The 19,671-nt window shown below is 53.0% G+C and overlaps 1 protein-coding gene across 3 annotated transcripts in view; it reads left to right on the forward strand.

Annotated features, from left to right (window-relative positions):
* The first annotated feature begins 16,982 nt into the window (after nt 1–16,982).
* Nucleotides 16,983–19,671, forward strand: part of LRIG2 (leucine rich repeats and immunoglobulin like domains 2) — a 28,645-nt gene continuing 25,956 nt past the window's right edge. For 2 of the 3 annotated variants that reach the window (XR_001333298.2, XM_014273188.3), the window contains exon 1: nt 16,988–17,298. Coding sequence is in view for 2 of the 3 variants with exons in the window: in XM_014273188.3 (XP_014128663.2) it covers nt 17,060–17,298 (239 nt within the window). In the remaining variant the exon portion in view is untranslated. Of the gene's footprint in view, nt 17,299–19,671 lie in introns of all 3 variants that reach the window. The other variant, XM_074528192.1, reaches the window with a different exon arrangement.

Raw genomic sequence — 19,671 nt, forward strand, 5'->3', positions numbered from 1 at the left:
CATGGCCTTCCAATTTCCTTTGAGAAGACCCAGTGCTGCTGGGATGAATGCAGCCAGAGAGCATGTCCTTTGTCTGGCACTGATGTGCAATGCCCCAGTGTGTGGGTTTTAGAGCAATGTGCAAAACAAGAGGCCAGGGATGGCAGAGCTCAAGTGAGCAGGGAGCTGCTAGAACAGTGATGGACTGGAAGGGCAGGTGAGAAGCTGCAGGACATCTCTGCTGTTCCTGCTCTTGCTCCTGCTGCTTCTCCATCTTACTGAAAATGGCAAGGAGTCCTTCCTGCTCTGTGTTGCTGCATTTTTGTCTCCTTTAAAAGACAGATTTAACAATAATCCTGTTAGGAATTTTTTTCTTGTGAGGAAAACAGGATATTGTTTCAGGATATTGGGCAACAAAGCTGTCCTTGAAAAGCAACACTAAGCAGCCTCGCAGTCCTCTTTCTGACTGCATTTCTGGTGGACACTAATCAAGTTCAACATCCGGGACAGCCAAACCATTTCATTTCCAGAATGTGAGAGAGGCCTCAGCAGAGCAGTACAAATCCGGGTTTTCTGTGTTCCACTGTAAACATTATGGACCTCCAGTAATCTCAAAATATAATCATTACTTCTGATTTCTCTTGGAATTAATGTCTGTAGCAGATGCAGAAGTCTAGTCCTCATCTGTCATGAATACGTGTGTCCTGCTTGATAAGAGAGGTAACAACGTGAGTCCAAATCCAGGAATTCTTGGAAATCTCTTCGGAAAGTCTGTTCTATTGAGATATCCATCCTAGTTTCCTGACTAGGCTTTGGAAAATGGTTTTCTGAGCTTTTGGATTGACATTTCACTTCAACTGACTTTCCAGGCTCTGAGTTTACCCCATGGCAACGGAAGCAGAAGAGAAGGCATCAAATCACTGTCCTTATGGAATGTGCAAGTTCTCCTCCATGGATGATATAGGTACGACATTGTTCAGGAGTGTATTGATGTAGCAGCCTCTGCAATTGTTTAGAAAATAATCTGCCTTAGAAAGAAAGGGCCTGCTAAGATGTTCAAAATGACCACTCTCACCATTTTGAGGAAGACCTCTGTGGCTGTGTTCATTTTTATGCTCATTTAGATCAACACTTTTTACCTGCCTGGACTCCCATTGCTGCTCTGTTGCTGCCTGTGTCAGGTTCACACATATGTCCCTCAGCAATGCAGACCAGCGTTTAACAAGGTTTTGTGTCCCCAAAGATCTCCCTTGGATCCTGACACTTGTGGCCATGTCAGAGAGACCTGCATTTGCCAGCATGAAGAACACCATACTTGTTACCTAGTGGCAGTGGAGATAATTCCTTATCAAAATTGGCATTGGGCCACCATGTGACCAGTGAGCGGTGAGACAGACAGTGATTTGGCTCATGAGATGATGTAAAGCTAGCAGAAAGAGGATAATCTCCTGGAGTCTTCTCAGAAGCCCTGACCAAAAGGGACTACCACCTCACTGTGAGCTCCAGGGGAAGGGGAGTGAGGAGGATGGTGTGGTACGGTGGCAGTCAGAGGCAAGTGGCAGCAAGTCAGCTGGTCCAGATGGGAAGAGGGTAACTGTGCCCTGTAGAGAGCTTTGCCTGCGACATTTGCTTTGACCCGGCTTTCCTGCATCCTGCCTAAGAAAGAGAAGGCTGTGCTGGCTCCAGCTGCATCCTGGCAACTGCCACTCCTGCTCTTTGCTGCCAGGAGAAGCATGCTTTCCTTGAAGAGCTTGCCTAGAAATAAGTGAATCTTGACCACAGGGAGACCACATGGCAAAACTGAGATGTCACCATTGGGGTACTCTTCCCTTGTCCCTTGTACTGTGCCTCTTCCTCATGCTCTGGGGTGAGAGCTCCCTGGCTCTGTTCAATGGGCTCCTCATGCTGCAGCCTGCACAAGCACATCACCTTTTGCCCAGGAACTTATCTGCCACAAGAAATAGTATCTCTGTTCTTCCTGCCCCTCCATTCCTGGAGCAGAGGAAAGTGAGGCTGTTCAATGTTCTTTTTGCAATACTAATTGAATGCTCTGTGAGGACTCACTCATGAGGGCCTCTGCTCCCTCTTCAAGGAGTGTGTGGACTGCTGTCCTTCCCTGATTGCTATCCCATATGCTCCCTGTGCAGTGACTTGTTCTTTCCACATTCTCCTTCCTTCTTTTCCAAGTGCTGGCTGCCTGACTAGCACATCTGGCAACACCAGTCCTCACTCAACCAGGTCCATCCTTTGGGGTCTGTAGCCACTGCTGCCAGTGCCTCCAGGCAGGCAGGGGAAGGGGCTGCTGTTTCCTCTGGCATGAGGGGCTTGGTGTGTGAATGTCACCCCAGGGAGTGAGAACCCGCTGGAATGGAGCATCACCACAGAGGAGACACAAAGGTGAGGCTGCTTGGATGAACACTCAACTGCATCCCAGCCACACTGTTGTTGTGTTGTTGTCTTCAAGCTGGGGTCACCCAAACCAGTCTGACCAGCACAAGATCCTGTTCTGCTACATACACCAGATGCTGGGATCATCTTTATCCAAAAGCCTTCTGGCAGAGCTGGGGACCCCTGAGGCAAGAGGTAAGTGTACTTGGTCAGGCCATGGCAGTGGGTGTACTTCTTGCCGTGTCCAGCTGTCCCATGGGATCTCCACTGTCCCAGAACATGCTGTTTTAATGACTCTATTCCTGTTCTTGGGGTGGGGAGGAAAAGGTGGGGGCTCGGCAAATAATTTAACCATATCCTGCACCAAATAACTTCACATGTCAATAACACTAGCTCACCTGCATTTCATTCTCTGTTGTATCCCTGCCCAGGGAGGCTGTTTCCTCCTGGTTCCAGCCTGCCCTGCATGGTCCCTGGCTGTCAAGAGGTTGATGGCATTCCTAGCCATGTCTCTTCATCTTCAAACAGGATTCAGCATCTCTGTTTCTCCACACAATGCATCTTTAGGGTCAGTTTCCACTGCAGAGGGGTTTGTTGACTGGGCTGCTTCTAGGAGGATGCTACCTTCTGTGAGCTCGGGGTAGTTTCACCATGGGGATGAGCTGGAGCTTGGGGCTGTGCTCCAGTTCTGTTTCTCTTTTGCAGCATCTATAGCAGCTGTTCTCTTGGAATATTGCACAAAGCCAGGCTTCTCTCTTGGAGTACTTGACATTTTTGGTCCTGCATCATCTCAGGAGAGCTTGGGGCACTCCTGTAGGTGTGAAGAGGAAGGGAAAGGACTGCAGGCAGCCTGAGAGCCAAGAGGTTTGATCAGCTGACCCTGACACCTGTGAAGATATCTCTCAGTCCCTGGCCATGCTGGTCCCACTCCCCAGTTGCTCTCAGGCCACTCCTGCCCCACAGCAAGCTGTGGTTGTCTGGCCCGACACTCCCCTCCCAAGTCACAACATGGCTGGGATGGCCATTGGGATGTCTCGACCCCACAAGTCCCTGGGGAGGCAGTGAGTGCTGAGACAAGTGCATGTTGAGAACAGACAAAAACACAAACCCCAGTATTTGTCCAGAAATCTGCTCAGAATTCCTTTGGCCTTGATGAGCCTGGAGGATTATTTTCCTTAGGTGTTTTTAGACTGGAGCCTGGCAAGTACCAGATGGCTAGGATTTCCTGGCTTGAGCACCCAGCTGATGGACAGCATGGAACCTGCCTCTGCTGCTCCACTGGGGAGCCCTGACTGTCAGTGCATCAGTGCACTGGGATGGCCAAGATGACAAGCACTTAGGAAGGAAGGCACTTGTGGCGTGGGCGATGAGGTCACCCCTGGGCCATGTGTACAGCCCCTCGGGGCTGAGCACCTCTCCATCCTTGGGGTAGGCACTGAGCCCTCTCTCTCTGCCAAGCCAGCACCAGGGCAGATCCCCATGCTGCTCTGTATCTGGGAGACTGTCAGGGAAGGCAGAAACTGCAATGAGGAAGGCAGGGACATGCTCCCATTCTCCTGCACCAGCAAGGGGAGTGCAGAGCCCTCAGGTGAGCTCCTGGTGGTTCAGATTGAGTTTCTGAGGAGAACCACCTCTGGAGTCACACCTATGCCTGTGCAGTAACCATGACCCCACTTGCAGTGCCAAGGGGAGGCACGGGGGACAATAGTCTGTGTGACTCTCCCCTGGCATCCCTACCCAGGTGCCTTGATAGCAGCAGCATGAGGACACTTCAGCCCCATTCTCCCTCTCTGGGCTGCTCAATACCTGAATGTTCCCCCAAAATAGCCCCCCAGAGGCCATCCGTGATGAAAAGAGAGAGAAAGGGGTACCTGCACCACACTGCTAGCAATGCCCTGGCCGGTACAGCTGCCTGTCTCTTTAAATGCCCAGCCCCCAGCCCATCAGGCTGCATGGAGGTGAGCAGGGGAGACAGGAGAGCCAACACTGGCAGTTTCTTGGTGGCTGAGTGTGTCACTGTTTCCATCTTCCCCTTGCTGGCAGGGCCCAGTGGCAGGACAGCCACAGTGTGCTCACATCCCACACTGTGAGCACACAACCTATTGTGTGCGTGTGTAAATACGTATTTGTGCTGCTTGTTTCCAAAACCCCTCTTGTTCTGTTCCCAAAGAGCCTGGACTGACAATGTCAGGAAAGCCTCTGTCCCCCTGGCTTTGTTTGACCGTGCTTGTTTGGAGGAAAGATCCCCGGAGAGGAGCTCACTGCTGCTATGTGCCCTGACACAGGTTTGCTCCTGACAGGGAGTGGGCCCCAGGTCTGAGCAGGGAGGACGCCCTGCAGGCTCTGTTCCCTCACAGGGCCAACCCAGCATCATTTCTGACCCTGGGCAAATGGGAGCAAGGAAGAGTGCCCATGGCTGGCTCGTTTGGAGATGGTTTTTCTGAAGTGGGTCAGGTGCCCTCCCTGCACAAACACAGGCCTAAGTCCAACACCACCAAAGTACACTAACAGTTCGAGGCAGCCCTTGGCCCAGAACAGGTTTTGGGGACTTTGCCTTTTGCTGCCACGGAGATGGGATTTCATGTGCTGCCAGCAGCAAAGCTCAGGTCAGAATGCAGCTGGCTTGTCCTTGAGAAGCTGCTGCTTCACTGCCACATGCACCCTCCCATCCCACTAGGATGGTCTCCCCACTCTGCCCACCCACCCTACTTGCTCTGCCCATTCTGCAGGTCATCACAGAATCATAGAATCATAGAAACATTCAGGTTGGGAGGGACCTTACAAATAGTTTCATTCCACCTCGCCACAACAGCAGAGATGCTACACACTAGATCAGGTCCCACTCCTCTCTCTGAAATAGTGTTGTCCATAGTGGTGACCAGAAAGAAGGTTGTTTTGGGGAAGAAAATATATTCACATAGCCCAAGTCCTACCTTCCAAGTCAACACTACTGGATATGAGGTTTGGACAGTGTGAAGTGTCCATCAAAACTAGCTCTCACCAGCAAGTTCCGCCTTCTCCATGTGCTGTTTTAAGGTGGGTTTGCACACACTCTGGTGACTGAGCTCCATAGGCAGGAGGAGTTACATAAAGCAATTTAGTTACACAAAAGCAATCTTTTGTGCAAGCCAGATCTTCTTCTTCAACTTGGCAGGTACCCCATGAACTCACTTTTGACCCATTGTGGCGGCACAACCACCCCTGGCTCAACAGTTACATAGGCACAGGGTGGGTGCACCATGCTGGTTTCAAAAACTCACAGCAGAAAATAGTTGCAATAGCCCCTGTTACAAATCCCTGATCTTCCATAATCAGAGAATAGGGTTAAATGTGCCTAATAAGCTCATTCTAAATTGCCATTACTGCTCTAATAATAGCTGATAAACCAGTCTTTTGTGGGACAACAAACATTTCTGTTATTCCCCAAGCCCAGCTTGGGGATAGGACAAATAAAGCCAGCTCTTGTTTTAAAGCAGGAGGTCATGCTTCCTCTTAGGATAAAGGCACTGCTACCCTTTCCCTGGTTTACAGGCTTAAAGGAACAAAATTCAGTGATACAAAATGTCAAAGAAAATTAGATTTTCGAGCAGGAACAGCTAAGGACAAGTCAGACAGACTGGCAATGAGCTCCCTCCACATGTGTGTTTAGCAGATAATTTGTTATCACCCCAGTTCAAAGTTAACCTGCTGGAAAGCTGCTGCGGGAGAGTTGGCTGATCTGCAGTTTCAGATTTCCATGTTTCAGTTGGACGCAAACAAAAAAAACTCAAAAAGCTTGTTTTTTATTAAGCCTGTTGCTGCCGGGTACAAATACTTACTTTCTAGGTGGAAGTTCATTAGGGCACAAGCACCAAATGTGATTAATCACACAATGCCCAGTGCCATGGCTTGCGTGGCGGCAGCTCTTGATGCTGCCCTGTGATTTTCACTTCCCTGTCCTGAGCTGGAGGGACGAGGGAAGAGGAGCAGGATGACAGAGTTTCCTTACACCCTCTGTCTTTGTGGATTCAGGCACTGGCCTGGGTAGACTTAAGTCTCAGACCCCTGCACCGGCAGCCCTCCTCTCTGAGCAGCACCATGAGTCCCCGGAGTCCCCATTTGGCTCCAAATGCCCCAGTACAGGGATTAAGGGACTCCTTCAGCTCCATCTCGTTGGGTCTGTGGCAGGAAGCTGTGGTCAAGGCTGTTTGCCTGCCCAAGCTCATCTGCTATTCTTACCTTGCGGGGGTGAGCTGTGTTTTCACTGTCTCAGAGATGGGATTTGCCTGTTATGCTTTGGAAAAGCAGCCAACTATGGTGCAGAGAGCGGGAGGGGAGGCACGTGGTCTGGGCTCACAGCAGATATTTGTCGTAGGGCTAGCAGCAGCTGCAGACCTTGCTTCCAGGTCTCCTGCAGCATCCCAGCCCCCTTTGCCTTGTGGGATGCCCTGACCATGCTCCCCTAGGATGCCCAGGGCTCAGGTCTCCCAGGATGGAGAGTTTCCCTCTAAGTGTCTGAGCTCTGCCAGAACCAGCCCAGCACCTCTGCAGCATTGCAAGCTGCATGGCCGCCTCTTGCTCTGCCCCTCAGCCCATGCTGGGGGAAAGAACCTCAGCCCCAGGGCAGGAATGGCCACACTGCCACCTGCCAGTGTTCCCCCTGCACCTGGGGGCTCAGCTCTCTGCCACAAAGCCACGGCACCCTGTCCCAGCCTCTTGTGTGTCATGGAAAATCCCAGGTCCCAGCTATCACCAGCCTGAATGACCCCTGAATGACCCCTGAATGACCCCTGAATGACTGAATGACCCCTTCTCTGCTGTCTGGTCTCAGATCAAGCCTCAGCAAATGTATAGGCCAGGCAGGTCCTCATGTGTCATGGGCCCAATAGGGCTACATGTGCACATGGCTGTGTAATGCCATAACAAGATTACACTGCGACGTGATGGTCGTGAAATAATCCACAGTATCATTCAGTAAATCCCAGGATCCAATTACCTTTCCACATGACACCCCTTCCTGAGCATGGGGAGGCCAAGGGGCTGCAGCCTAGTGCCCTGCCCTTCCAACAGCCTCCTGCTCAGCTCCTCCACTCCCCTGCACCTCTCGATCTCCTTGTCATTTAGGATTACCAAAGATTGTGTTTCTCTGCAGGAGCTCCAACCCTCTGCCAGGCTCTGCTGCGTTTTCACATCCACCTGTTCGCTCTCCAGCATCGCGCCGACCCCCGCCCACTCAGCCCTGGCTCCCTTACCACCCCAGCAGCACCCGTCCCAGCTGAGCTGCTGCTCAGCTGGCTCAGGCAGTGATTCCAGCCTGCCCGGGGTGGGGCGAAGGGCCAGTCTGGCTGGTCATGGCCCACAGTGTGCAGGAGTGCTGAGCACACTGCAGTGTTGAACCCAGAGAGCTCTGGTGTGCACCCTGCCTCCCACAGCAGCAGCGTTGTTTGCAAACATTGTTTTTCCAGGTCATTTTCCTTGTCCTGGCAGAGCTGCTCCCAGGAGCCAGAAGATCCCTTTCTGTGAGGATAAAGCCCGGGGCACAGGTACAGCCGCACTGGGCGGCCCAGTAGCAGTGCCAGGGCACGCACGGTGCCCCGCGGCCGGCACGGCGCACTCCACTGCGGGCGCCACGGTCGCTCCTGGCCCTGGCAGGTGTTCAGACACCAGCGCTGTTGCCAAGTCAGGCAGGGAGTGTGGCCAGCTGCAAATTTCAGCTTAGTTTTTGGAGCCTTTGAATCACTGGCCAGCCGCCAGGGTTGTTATTTGTTAGTCTAAGTATTTTTTTCCCAAGTGAATTTCAAGCTGGTCAGAGGAGCCAGGCTGAGGAATTTGGCAGAGGGGCCTTCAATATCCTCAGTGCCAGGGGAGTGGGAGTGCAGGCAGGATATTGTGGAGTGGTCTCCAAGAGACCCCAGCAGGCTGCATCAGTGCTGGCAGAGCCTTCACACCAGGAAATCTTTAGTTTCACTTCCCTCGTGGGGGAACTCAGACGAAACTCACGCTCACGGGGCAGAATCCATGGATCAGCCTGCTTGGTACAAGGTGTGCACCTCTGTACATCCTTAATGCTGCACGGGTCTCGGTGAGGTTTCAGAAGCTGTGACCCCAGGTGTGGATCCCTGGGGTGAGCAGGGGATTAATCACGCATTTCTATCTGAAGAAAATCAGAATCCCGCCAGAGCTGAGGCCATACTGAGGCTGGGGCTGTGTCCCATCTGGATACCAGAGCCCAGGAACTCTAACTCTGGCCCTGCTCTCTACCGCTATGCTGTCTACTTACTCTCTGGCATGGGGGGCTGCACTGAGCTGCAGCTTTGTGCTTGGCCAGCTTGCGCTTGCTGAGCCCAGGATGCAGGCAGCTTGCTGGGAAAGGCACCTGGCTCCCACACCCACTCATGTGAAAGTTTGGGCAGAGTTCACAGGGAGATCATACTTACTGGGGTGGCCCTGGGTTCCAGGGAGACCCACCACAGCACCTGTGAGCTGCCCCAGTGGCAGCAGCCCTGGCTTCCACAGCTGTGTGAGGAGACACAAAACAAAACAGGGGCAATTTTCAGGGGAAGAAATTGCTTTTCTACCCTGGAAACCTGAGCCTCTGGCTTCCAGAGATTGGGAAACAAAGACTTGGAAGGGAAGGGCTGGTAGGTCCTTGAGAGCACAGAACCATGGGGACAGGGATGAGGCTGTGGCCCTGGGGAAGTGCCAGCAGGAGGGAGCCTGCCGGGATCTGGCAGGGACAGCGCACACGCAATTGGAGCATGTCCTGCCATTCCCCATACACTTCCCATCTTCCCATCACCTTTCCAGCCATTGTTTGGCAGCTCCGGGGCTGAGGCACGGCACGGAGAGAGGCTGTATTTTCTACTTTCCTGCCCCTCCACCTCTGCTCCCACCCCACCACCTTGCAGGTGGTATCTGAGCCCTACCACCAGGCCACATGCCACCACCTCCTCAGGAATGTGGGTCTAGGGCACCCTGTGCTCTGCCTGCCCCAACACCCCACCACTGTGGGGAACAGCAGCTGGCTTATCCCAGGATGGTGTGGCAGCAACCAGCACCTCCCCAGGAGCCCATCCACAGCCAGGAGCAGGGCCAGGATCCAGCTCCACACAGACAAAGACACCCACAGCATTTAGAGGGGCTCTGTGGCCCTCTCTGTTTAGATGGATAAATATTCCATGGTCCCATCTCCGGGCAAAGCCATTTCTGTCATGTTGCCTCATTCTCCTGACATTACCATGATGGATTTTGTAAGAGAACTTTCTGCCAATTTGTTGAATGTCTTTTCTGTGGCTGTGCAGTGGCCACTCACTTGCCATTGCAGCCACATCAACCTGTCTCTTCCAAAGGCAATCCCAGCCCACCTGATGGCAGATTGAAAGGCTGTTCCTGCCAACAGAGTGGGAACATGTCAGTGCCCACCCAGTACATGGCACAGTGGCCTGCAGCTCTGTGCTGGGGGGACACTCCAGACCCCTGGAGATCCCTCTGTGTGCAGGGACCCTGCTGACATTTCCCAGCACAGAGCTGGCAGCCTGTGAAGCCTCACAGACAGCACAGGGGGCACGTGGGAGACCCCAGCGCCACAGCTGCAAGTCCCACACGAGCCTAAAAGATTAATGACCTTTTCCCAGTGTTTGCTTTAGGCAGACGCTCGTGCTCCAGGGCTTTGCTCAGATAACAGTCTGGTATGAGAATAAGCTCCCCTGGTGAGGTGCAATTTGGAGAACTTGAATAGGGGCTACAAAACGAGTTGCAAATAAAGAGATTAAGATCAGTATTTGTCCTTTTCTTTTCCTTTTTCCTTCCTAGTGAGCAAAAATATTCCTGTTTATTGCTAAAAAACCCTTGGGGGTTGTGTGGTAAACTCCCAGTGGGAATTACTGTCTCAAGAGATCAGAGATCCCGAGAACATCCCCTTGCCAAATTTACAGTTATTGTTAGTTTTAATTAGCCTTGTTTATCTCTCCCTGCAGGGGTATTTGGGGAACTAGCTCAGGTCAAACATGGGGCAGTTCCCTTATTGTTACCAGATATCCAAAATCTCCCTTCAGGCCGCACCAAAGTGTCACAATGTGGACACATTCCTCAGGCCTCTCCTGGAGCCTGGCTCTGGGCTCCTGCATGTCTGTGAGGAGGAGTAAATGGTGCTGGGAAAAGGCCAGGAGAGGAGGAGACCCTGTTATCCCACTCCCAGCATAGCTCCCGCAGCCCCCAGCCACCCCAGCTGCTCAGCTGCAATGCCTGTGCACTCACAGCCTCCCTGCTCTATATTCTTCCTAAGAAAATAAAGCATCACTGTCCTATTAATTATGTGAGTTCTGGAGCAATATTTTTCCCAGAGTCACCTACTGGTTCACGTATTCGTTTTCCAGGCAGCTTAGCCAGTAGCCTGGCAACACGGTGACCTTATGCTCTGCTCAGCTTTGAGCATTTTATTAGCCACACTGGACTCTCTCCACCGCTCCATATTGCTGAGCCCCTCATTAGTACAATTAATAAGCCGCTGCTGTCAATTCAATCAAATGCCAGGCTCAACAGCAGGAGAAAGCTTTGGCAGATCAAGTAGGGGAGATTCTGGGTAGCACTGGGAAATTGTAGGAAACCTTTCATCTCCCCCAAGGAGCCGAACAAGAATGGAATTGTGGGATTGGGATTCTCTCAGGTCATGTTTATTTATCGCTGGCTCGTTAGTATAATAAATCAGGTCCCCTGTCACTTTGAATGAGCTCGCTGGAAGGAACTTGGCAGAACACCTTGATATGATTAGTGATGGTGTGGACAAAGCCCCCTGAAAGGCAATGCCCTGGCTGGGGTGCATGGGCACTTCACATGCACCCACTCAATCCCGCACCCCACCAGAGACTGGCGCAGTCATGTCAGGGGACCAGGATTGTCTTGGTACACAGCACACAGCATGTCCCAGGTACTCAATAGTCACAGAAATGGATGATTCTCCCTGCTCCTGTGCTTGCTTCAGGAGACATGCATGGTGGAAGACATCCCCATCTTGGCCCGATGTGTACTGCCAGTGTGGAGCACTGGGCAGACGGTGTGGGTGACGTTCTGCGCTGGCAGTCACGTGGATCAGGCACATGTGACGGCCCTTTGCCTTTCACACCCTTCTGTGTCCTGCCAGACTTTGTCCTGGCTCTGACGTCGGTGTGCTCTTTGGATCCCATGCTGGCTCCAGGAGCTCCTGCCACAGCAGTGCTGGGAGATGCTGCAGCTGCGGGGCAGACGAGTGGCAGGCGAAGGCCTCATGCTCTCACTGGTGCTCACTTTCTGCACCGGTGTGGCTGTGGCTCCTGAGCCTGACCCTGTGTCCTCTGAGTGGGACCTACCAGCAGCAAGGGACCAGGAGACGGCTTTCACCTCTCCCTGAAGTGGGCACACCCAGTGGTCTGCCAGAGATGCTGGAGGTCACAGTCTCCTGCCTTGATCCAGTGCTTTTCCACACCAGAGAAGGGGATGTGCAGGTTGGTTCCCACATTGGAAATAATGCTGAGTGACAGCAGGAAGAGTTGTGATTGGTGTCATAGTCTGAGTGCCCCAGTAGAGCAGCATCAGAAGTGTATGTCCCAAAACTCTTCTTTAAATAAATTCCCCAGGAAATCCTTTGATCTGGTCTGAGGGTGAGAACATAAATTTGAGTATAGCTTAAAGGTTACAAAATAACCGTTCTGTTTTATTGTTTAATATAAAATGTTGTTTAGTCTCCCTGATGTCATAAATATTAAACTGTTCCTAATTCTCTTTTCATAGACCTTCTCTACGAAGACCTTCACCTTTCACTTTCACCACAAGTCAATTCTATCATCTTTGAACTGGACCTGCACCATCCTTGAAATGCAGGGATTCCCATATCAGCTGTATGCTGTTGAAGCATGCCCCATCTCCATCCCACCCTGTTCCTAGTCCATAAGAGCCTGGGAAGCTCCTGAGGCCATGCTCCTGCTCATTAGCTCTCTTGACTCCAGCTGACCTATAAATGTTAAAGGAAACAAAACAAACTTCTGGGAGGGAGAGGAAGGGCTGTAGGTGTTGGCCACATGTCAGCGGAGCCAAGCCAGACTCCAGCTGAAGATGCTATTGTGTTGCAGTGATTTCTCTGGAAAAACAGGCCTGGAGATCTCCTTACTGTTCCTGGGAAGCACTTGATGACTGGGAGGGTGTGGATTTGGGGCACTCAGAAGGCTGTAGGGGTACTGGGGGCTTTTGACAATGTTATGAATGTGATCCTGAGCAGACGTGACTGCAAACCTGCAGGACTGGACAAGGCATCAGTGCCCAGTTCCAGTACACATGGTTGGACGTGCCAAGGCTTGGCTCTGGTCCCCAGACAGATAGTGGGTGTCTGCAAAGAAATGCACATGCTGCACTTGGAGAGGTCCAGGACACAGGCACAGCAGCTTCTGGGCTGCTGCCCATCAGCAGCTGCAGATTGGTGGTCCATTGGGCACCAAACCCATAGACTGGGAATCCAGGAAGGAGATTGTGGCAATGGAGGTGTCTCCCGTGTGGTTCCAAGCAAGACCTGTGAGCCCTGACCAGGCCCATGGCTACTGCTCTTTGGGCTTTGTCACCCCTTTCAAGGGCAAAGTTCAAAGTTCCCTACTGGTTTGTTGACAGAGTGGATGTGAGAAGGTTAGTGTCCTGCTCCTGGAGCAGATGCCAGCAGACTGCTGCATCCCAGGGTTGTCCGGGGGAGGCAGCAGTGATACCAGCCCCCTGGCACTCATCCCTTCCTCCCAAGAAGTGCACTGGCCTGCACACTGGGGGCCATGGGCAGACACAACCAGGATCACCAATTTGCATCCCATCCCTCAGGGCTCTGGTATGGTGCAGACACCCTGGGAATGGACTGGAGGAGACAAGAACATTCCAAGAACCCCAGCCAGAGCTCAGCCATTTCTGTGCCATGAGGAGGGTCTGTGGGTGATGGAGTTCTCTCCAAAGTTTCACAGGCAAATAACTTTAATCTTTTTAAACGTCTGGCTTAAACCACCACCCAAGCATGCCATACATCCCCAGTCCCTGCCCACACTCAGCATGGTACATAGAAAGCTGTCTGGGGACACAATGCTGTCCCTCTCCTGCACCACAGGGGAACCTCCTGCATCCGCCACCCCTGGACACTCCATAAATGCCCCCTCCCTCCTTATCTTTCCCTGAGCAGCAGGGGTCTTGGCATCTCCTTAGCCCCTGTTTCCTCTTCCAGCTCCTGTTGACACAGTGGCCATGGGAGAACAATGGGGCCAAGGGCAGCAGAGAGACAACCTGTCTGTTCCTTTGGCTGTCCGCTCATTTTCCTGGGCTCAGCTGGGCCACGGGGACCTGCAGCACAGCTGTTGAGGTGGCAGCACCAGGGAGAAGTTGGGGCAGGGTGACCCCACAGGTGGGCCTCAGCCTGAGCAGTCTGGCACGCCCCCATACCAGCCCTGGGCATCCCACAGCACAGGGCCACCCTGCACTGCCTGGATGCTGGTGGAGATGTCCCAGTGAGGAAAGGGATGCAGATGAGAACAGGGTTGAGAGGGCAACAGGGACAGATAGAAAAGTGGATTTGGGGGAGAGAAGATTTTTTATTGCGAGTTATTGGCCAGGCTGGCCAATCCTCTGCCCTCCAGCAGTGTCATTGGCACAAGCATATTAAATAAAGAGCTCGTTTCAGGCCGTGCTTGTGAAGGCCAGCAGGTTTCAAAACCTCCCTGAATTTCCAGCCTGCGAGGAGCAGGGAGGTAAGTTCAGCCTTATCTGGGGGGAGTGCTGGAAGAAAACTGTGTGCTCCTGAGGAGCGGCTGGACGCCCAGCCGGAGGTGCGGCAGATACTGCTCAGCCAAGGTCAGAGTCCCGCTCCGACCCAGCTCCGACAGTCCCGAGGGCGGCGTGCAGGGAGAGACGCGAGGGGCCGGGAGCCCAGCACCTGCCAGCACCTCCGGCAGCCTCCGGCACCCCCAGCCCGCAGCCGGCAGCACTTGGCTCAGCACCCCAAGGCCATGCAGGCCCCTCTGCTGGGTCTCGTGTGCCATCCAGTGGCGAAGGCTCAGCTCCAGCACAGGCTGAGCCTTCCCACGCTGCCGCCCAGCGCCGCGAAGGAGAGAATCGTGCTGAGCTAGAGCCTGGAAAGCATCTCGCAGTGGAGGACCCAGTGTGGAAGCTGCAGACAGCAGTGGGATGCGCTGAGTCTCCATTGCCACCCGGCCGGAGAAGCATGCCCAGGCCAACGATGCTCCTGGCAGAGGCAGGGAGCCTCCTGCTGTAGCAGGATCCCCGGCTTCCCCTCGAAATGCCCAGGAAGCAATCCAGATGTTGGGAGGGGAGAGTGGCCCGAGGGGGATGAGCAGGGCTGGACTGCAGCCAAGCCTCCTGCACCTTCCCTAGGGATCCAGGATCTGTGCTGCAGAGTGGGGAGACTCCTTATCTCAGGGAGATGTTAAAGTCCTTCCATGGCAAGTCCCTGACCACTCCATCTGTCTTGTCCCCAACAGGGAAGGGATCGAGTACCTCTTCCATTTTAAACCATACTGACACTGATGGCTGGGCTGTAATTACCTCCAGCAGGGTTGTTTCAGCTATACCCTCGGTACCTGCCCTGCAAAGGCTGGTGCCCACTTTAGCACGGTCAGCAGGACTGGGCTTTGGAACACCTGTGGGCAATGCTGGGCACACAGGAGGTGTTCTGTCTATAGCACCAGCCCTGCGTGGGCAAATGGATTCCAGAGGCATCGTCCCAGAGGACCCTCAGAGGGATGTCATGTCTAAATGGATACTGTGGGCAGCTGCACAGGTCTTGGAGCTGTGCTGGACTGGGACTGGCAGAGGGAGCAGGAGAGAGAGATCCCTGCCCTGCAATTTAAAGGGAATTGCCTGAGAAGGCAGGGCCCCCAGCAGTGGCAGTTGTAGCTTGGTGAATCACAGCAGGTTCCTTTCTGCTCCAAGCTGTTAGGAGCAGCTCAGCAATTAAGACTGGCTTCTATTAATATGCAAATTTCTGCTGCCATGGCAATAGTCTTATAAATGCAAATTGCACCGGGAACAATTGTTGGAGAGACCTGTGCTGGGCCCTGGACTTTGTCTAAGCAGATTCTCCTAACTGAGCTCCCCTGAGCCTGTGGCAGCTGGGGGCAGCACTGCCAGTGGCCACCCTGATGCAGGCAGCGGATTCCCACCTGACATCTTCCCTGTCCTTGCTCAGCCCTTTTTGCACAGATCATAAAGAATATCCTGAGTTGGAAGGGACTCACAAGGATCATCGAGTCCAACTCCAAGTCCTGAACAGGACACCCCAAAATTCTACCCTCTGCCTGAGAGCATTGTACAAACATTCCTTGGCTTTGGCAGCCTTGGGACCACGCCCATTCCCTGGAGAGCCTGTTCAGTGCCCGACCACCCTAATATCCATTTTGACTGTCCCCTGACAAAGCTCCAGACATTCCCTTGGGTCCTGTCATTGGTCACAGAGAGCAGAGATTGGAGCTGCACCTCTGCTGGCCTCGGGAGGAAGCTGCAGCAGATGCTGATGAGGTCTGACCTCAGACGTCCCTTCTGTGGGCTGAACAAACCAAGCGATCTCAGCAATTCCTCATTCAATGACCCTCTCACTCTGTATAACTCCCTAAGAGGAGTTGTGTAGCCAGGAGTCAGGCTCTGCTTCCAGGGAATGAATGACAGGACAAGAAGAAATGGCCTCAAGAGGTGCCAGGGGAGGTTTAGATGGGACATGAGGAAGAATTTCTTCAAAGAAAAGGTGATTAGACATGTAACAGGCCACTCAAAGAGTCACCATCCATGGAGGTGTTTCAGGAACCCTGGATGTGTCACTTAGTGCCATGATCTTGTTGACAAATTGGACTCGATCTTGGAGGTTCTTTTCCAACCGAAAGGATTCTGTGACCTTGGCCAACCTGGAGGCCATGGCCATGGCAGTGGGATATGGGAGCAGCCTGAGACCCCCATTAGGACGTAAATGGCATGGAGGGGCTGCAGAGGGCACACAGTACTGGGCACACAGCCGGTGGTTTGGTCTGTGCCCAGGTGCTGTAGCCAGGCTGGGCACTGGCGATGGCCATTGCTGGCCATGCTGGTGTGATCCAGGTGAGGCCCTGCAGGTCTGTCTGCCCTCGTGGTGGCTGTGGGAGCGCAGGCTCAGGCCATGGTGCCAGTGGAGCCGCATAGCTTTGGGGACAACTGGGCACAGGTGCGCTGCAGCCACAGCCCGGGGAGAGTGTGGCACCCTCGTGGGGACCCAGAACGGGTCCGCTTGGAAGGAACAGCAGTGGGTCATCTGAGCCCTTCGTGCAGACCCCGACACCCACCGAAGGACAAGCTGGCGGTGCAAATGGACGAAACGGAGCCACCGAGAGGACTCACCTGCCCCGCCTCAGGCCGCCTCAGGCGGCACCAGGCCCCACCCCTACGCCGCCAAGCGGAAGTCTTGGTGGGAGTGGCTTGCGGTGGCACCGCCCCCTCTGTGCCTGCAGGCGGCGGGGCCACCCGGGCTGCCGGCCGTGTCGCCGCGCATGCGTGCCACGCCCCGAGAGATAAGTCGGGGGCGCTGGGCGGGGCTTGAGGTGGCTCCTCTCTTCCCTGGCCCCGCCCAGTCCGGCAAATCAGCCGGGAGGCTGCGAAGGGCGGGGTTTGTGCTGGCTCTGCCTTTCGGCGCTTGCGCGTTGCGGTAGCTCCGGGCGGGGCGGCGCGGCCGGGCCGGGGGATGCGAGGAGCGGGGCCGGCCGTGCGGGCCGCCCGCGGGCCGCCGCCGCGGGGCCGGCCGCCGCTGCTGCCGCTGCTTCTGCTAGCGGCGGCAGCGCTGTGTGCGCGGGCAGCCGTCGCTGAGCCCTGCGCCGCGCCTTGCTCGTGCCGCCGCGGCCTGCTGGACTGCAGCCGGCAGCGCCTGCCCAGCGGGCCGGGCCCACGGAGGATTCCGCCGCTGCCCGCCGGCACCACGGGGCTGTGAGTGAGCGCGGGGGACTGCGGGGCTGGACGGGCGGTGGGCTGTGCGCAGGTCTCGGCTTGGCGGGGGTGCGGGCCCGGCGGCGGGGGCGGTGCGAGGCCCGGGCTGAAGGGCCGGCAGGGCTTTGGTCTCGGTGTCCTTATCTCGCTCTGTAACTCCTGTCATGAGGGTGCAGCCAGCTGGGGGTCGGGCTCTCTTGCTAGGTAACAAGCGTTAAGACAAGAGGACATAGTCTTCAGCTGTGCCTGGAGAGATTCGGGTTCGACATCCGGAGGAATTTCTTCACAGAAAGGATGATTAGGCATTGGAAGGGGCTGCCTAGGGAGGTGGCGGTGTTCAAGGAACGACTGGACGTGGCACTCAGCGCCGTGGTGTGATTGACAGGGTGCTGTTTGGACATAGGTTGCACTCAGTGATCTTGGACATGTTTTCCAACCTAATAGATTCTGTGGTTTTGTCCGCGGGATGTTCTCACGGAGCCCGGAGGGCTGCGGGCGGAGCACCCGGCAGTGGTGCCCCAGGGTGGCAGGCAGCTCTGCAGGTGGGGTCTCACCTGAGCGGGGCAGAATCGCCCTCTCCTTTGCTGCTCATGCTTGGGCATCAGCCCAGGGCTCGTGGGGGGGAAGGTGTTCTGGGCTGCAGATGCACGTGTCTGTTGAGCTTCTCATCCACCAACATCACCAAGTCCTCCTCAGAGCTGCTCTTTATCCATTCTGTGTCTATCCTCTGTTGTGGCTTTCAGGATTTTGGTAAATGAAGCATGGGTGATGTTTATTCTTCACTAGTACTACTCTAGAAATTCTGAATCTAAATGAGCCATAATGTATACCAGCTGTTTAAAATTAATAAAAGCCTAATTTTCCTCACATGATCAAGTCCCTGATGTGCTTTTCTCTATTAGTTCTGTGATACCATTTCAACTGGTATTGAGGACTAAAAATTCTCCATTTTCTTAATTCTCAAATTACTTGCAGGTGGTGCTTCCAGTGTGTGTGTGTGTGTGTGCAGGTTGGTTTTATTTTTCACCTTTTGTTTTTATTGAAGCCAGCAGAACAGAACTTGATTTTCATAATGGAAGTACTCAGGAAACTAACTTCATTTTGCCTCTGAAGTTATATATGTTTTATGGCTAACCTGGTAGGTGATGAAAAGTGTTGTGAAGTTAGGGAGTTATGAATTTTTTTTTTGGTAGGTCTGCCTCTTAGTTTCTTTGGAGTAAGGAATGCCAGCCCTGTGTGTAGGAGCAGAGAGAAGCACAATGCTGGTGGTCACTGCCTCTAGTCCCATAGTGGCAGGTGTGTTTATATATCCTGGTAACCAGACAGATGATGAATAGAAGTAGTTCAGGTATCAGTTGATTAGTTCAGCAAGTTCTGTTCCCAGTAGATGTTTTAGGTGAGCTCAACTGGCTGCCTGCATTCTGCATCAACACCTCTACAGTGCCACAGTATGCTTAGCTTGGCTGAATTAGGATCATTCTTCATCATCCATAATCACTTTGGTATGTGTGTTCTGTTTTATTTACTTAAGGGATGAGTATCACTTAAGCTCAAAATGAATGTTTAGATGATGTTATATACAATACCAGATGAGTCTCTAAAATACAAATTTTGTATGTTTGCTCTGTATTCTGCACAGCGTGGGCTTCCCAGTTACAAAGGCTGCTTAAAGGATGGGTTCTTTGGTTTTGGCTTTTCCAGAACAAGGGAATGGCATCTGGTTCTCCAGAATAGCAGGAATCTTAGCTGTGTGATTGAATTATCTCTAAACACAGAAAATCATCCAGTGTATTTAATTCTGTTTTTTGTTATCAGTTGGTCTGTTTGAAAAAGAAAAGCATTAGTAACAGAATGTAGATATAAATAATGTCAGAATCACTTTAAATATCAACTCTACCCTACTTCTTGAAAGAGGACTTATTGTAATGAAAACTTTGTTGTAGTCCAAATCTGAGTAATAATAGAAAAATACTTCCCATGCTTTCTGAATTAAAATCTTAATTTCTAACTCGGTATTTCGACAGTAGGTTTCTGGTGGTGATAACTGGATGTTAGCACATCCTCATCACCTTGGCCCCATGGCCAAGTATTTAGGAGGGATTTGGAGGAATTCAGTGTCCTGAATAATTTTAATTTTTGGTCAGTCCTGAAGTAGTCAGGCAGGTGGACTTAGAGGGTTGTTGTAGGTTCCCTACCCAGCTAACATATTCTATTATAGTCTTCCTGAAAGCTTTAGAAAAAAATAAAGTTTCAGTTTTCTATGTGTATTAATCTTGCTTCCAAGATGTATGTCAGTGCCCGCTAACTGTGCCTGACATACAGGTTGGTCTGGCTCAGAACCCCGTGGCCTGGTTTTGCTCATTAGTGGGGTAT

The sequence above is a fragment of the Zonotrichia albicollis genome, chromosome 28 (assembly GCF_047830755.1).
Source record: "Zonotrichia albicollis isolate bZonAlb1 chromosome 28, bZonAlb1.hap1, whole genome shotgun sequence".
Classification (NCBI taxonomy): domain Eukaryota; kingdom Metazoa; phylum Chordata; class Aves; order Passeriformes; family Passerellidae; genus Zonotrichia; species Zonotrichia albicollis.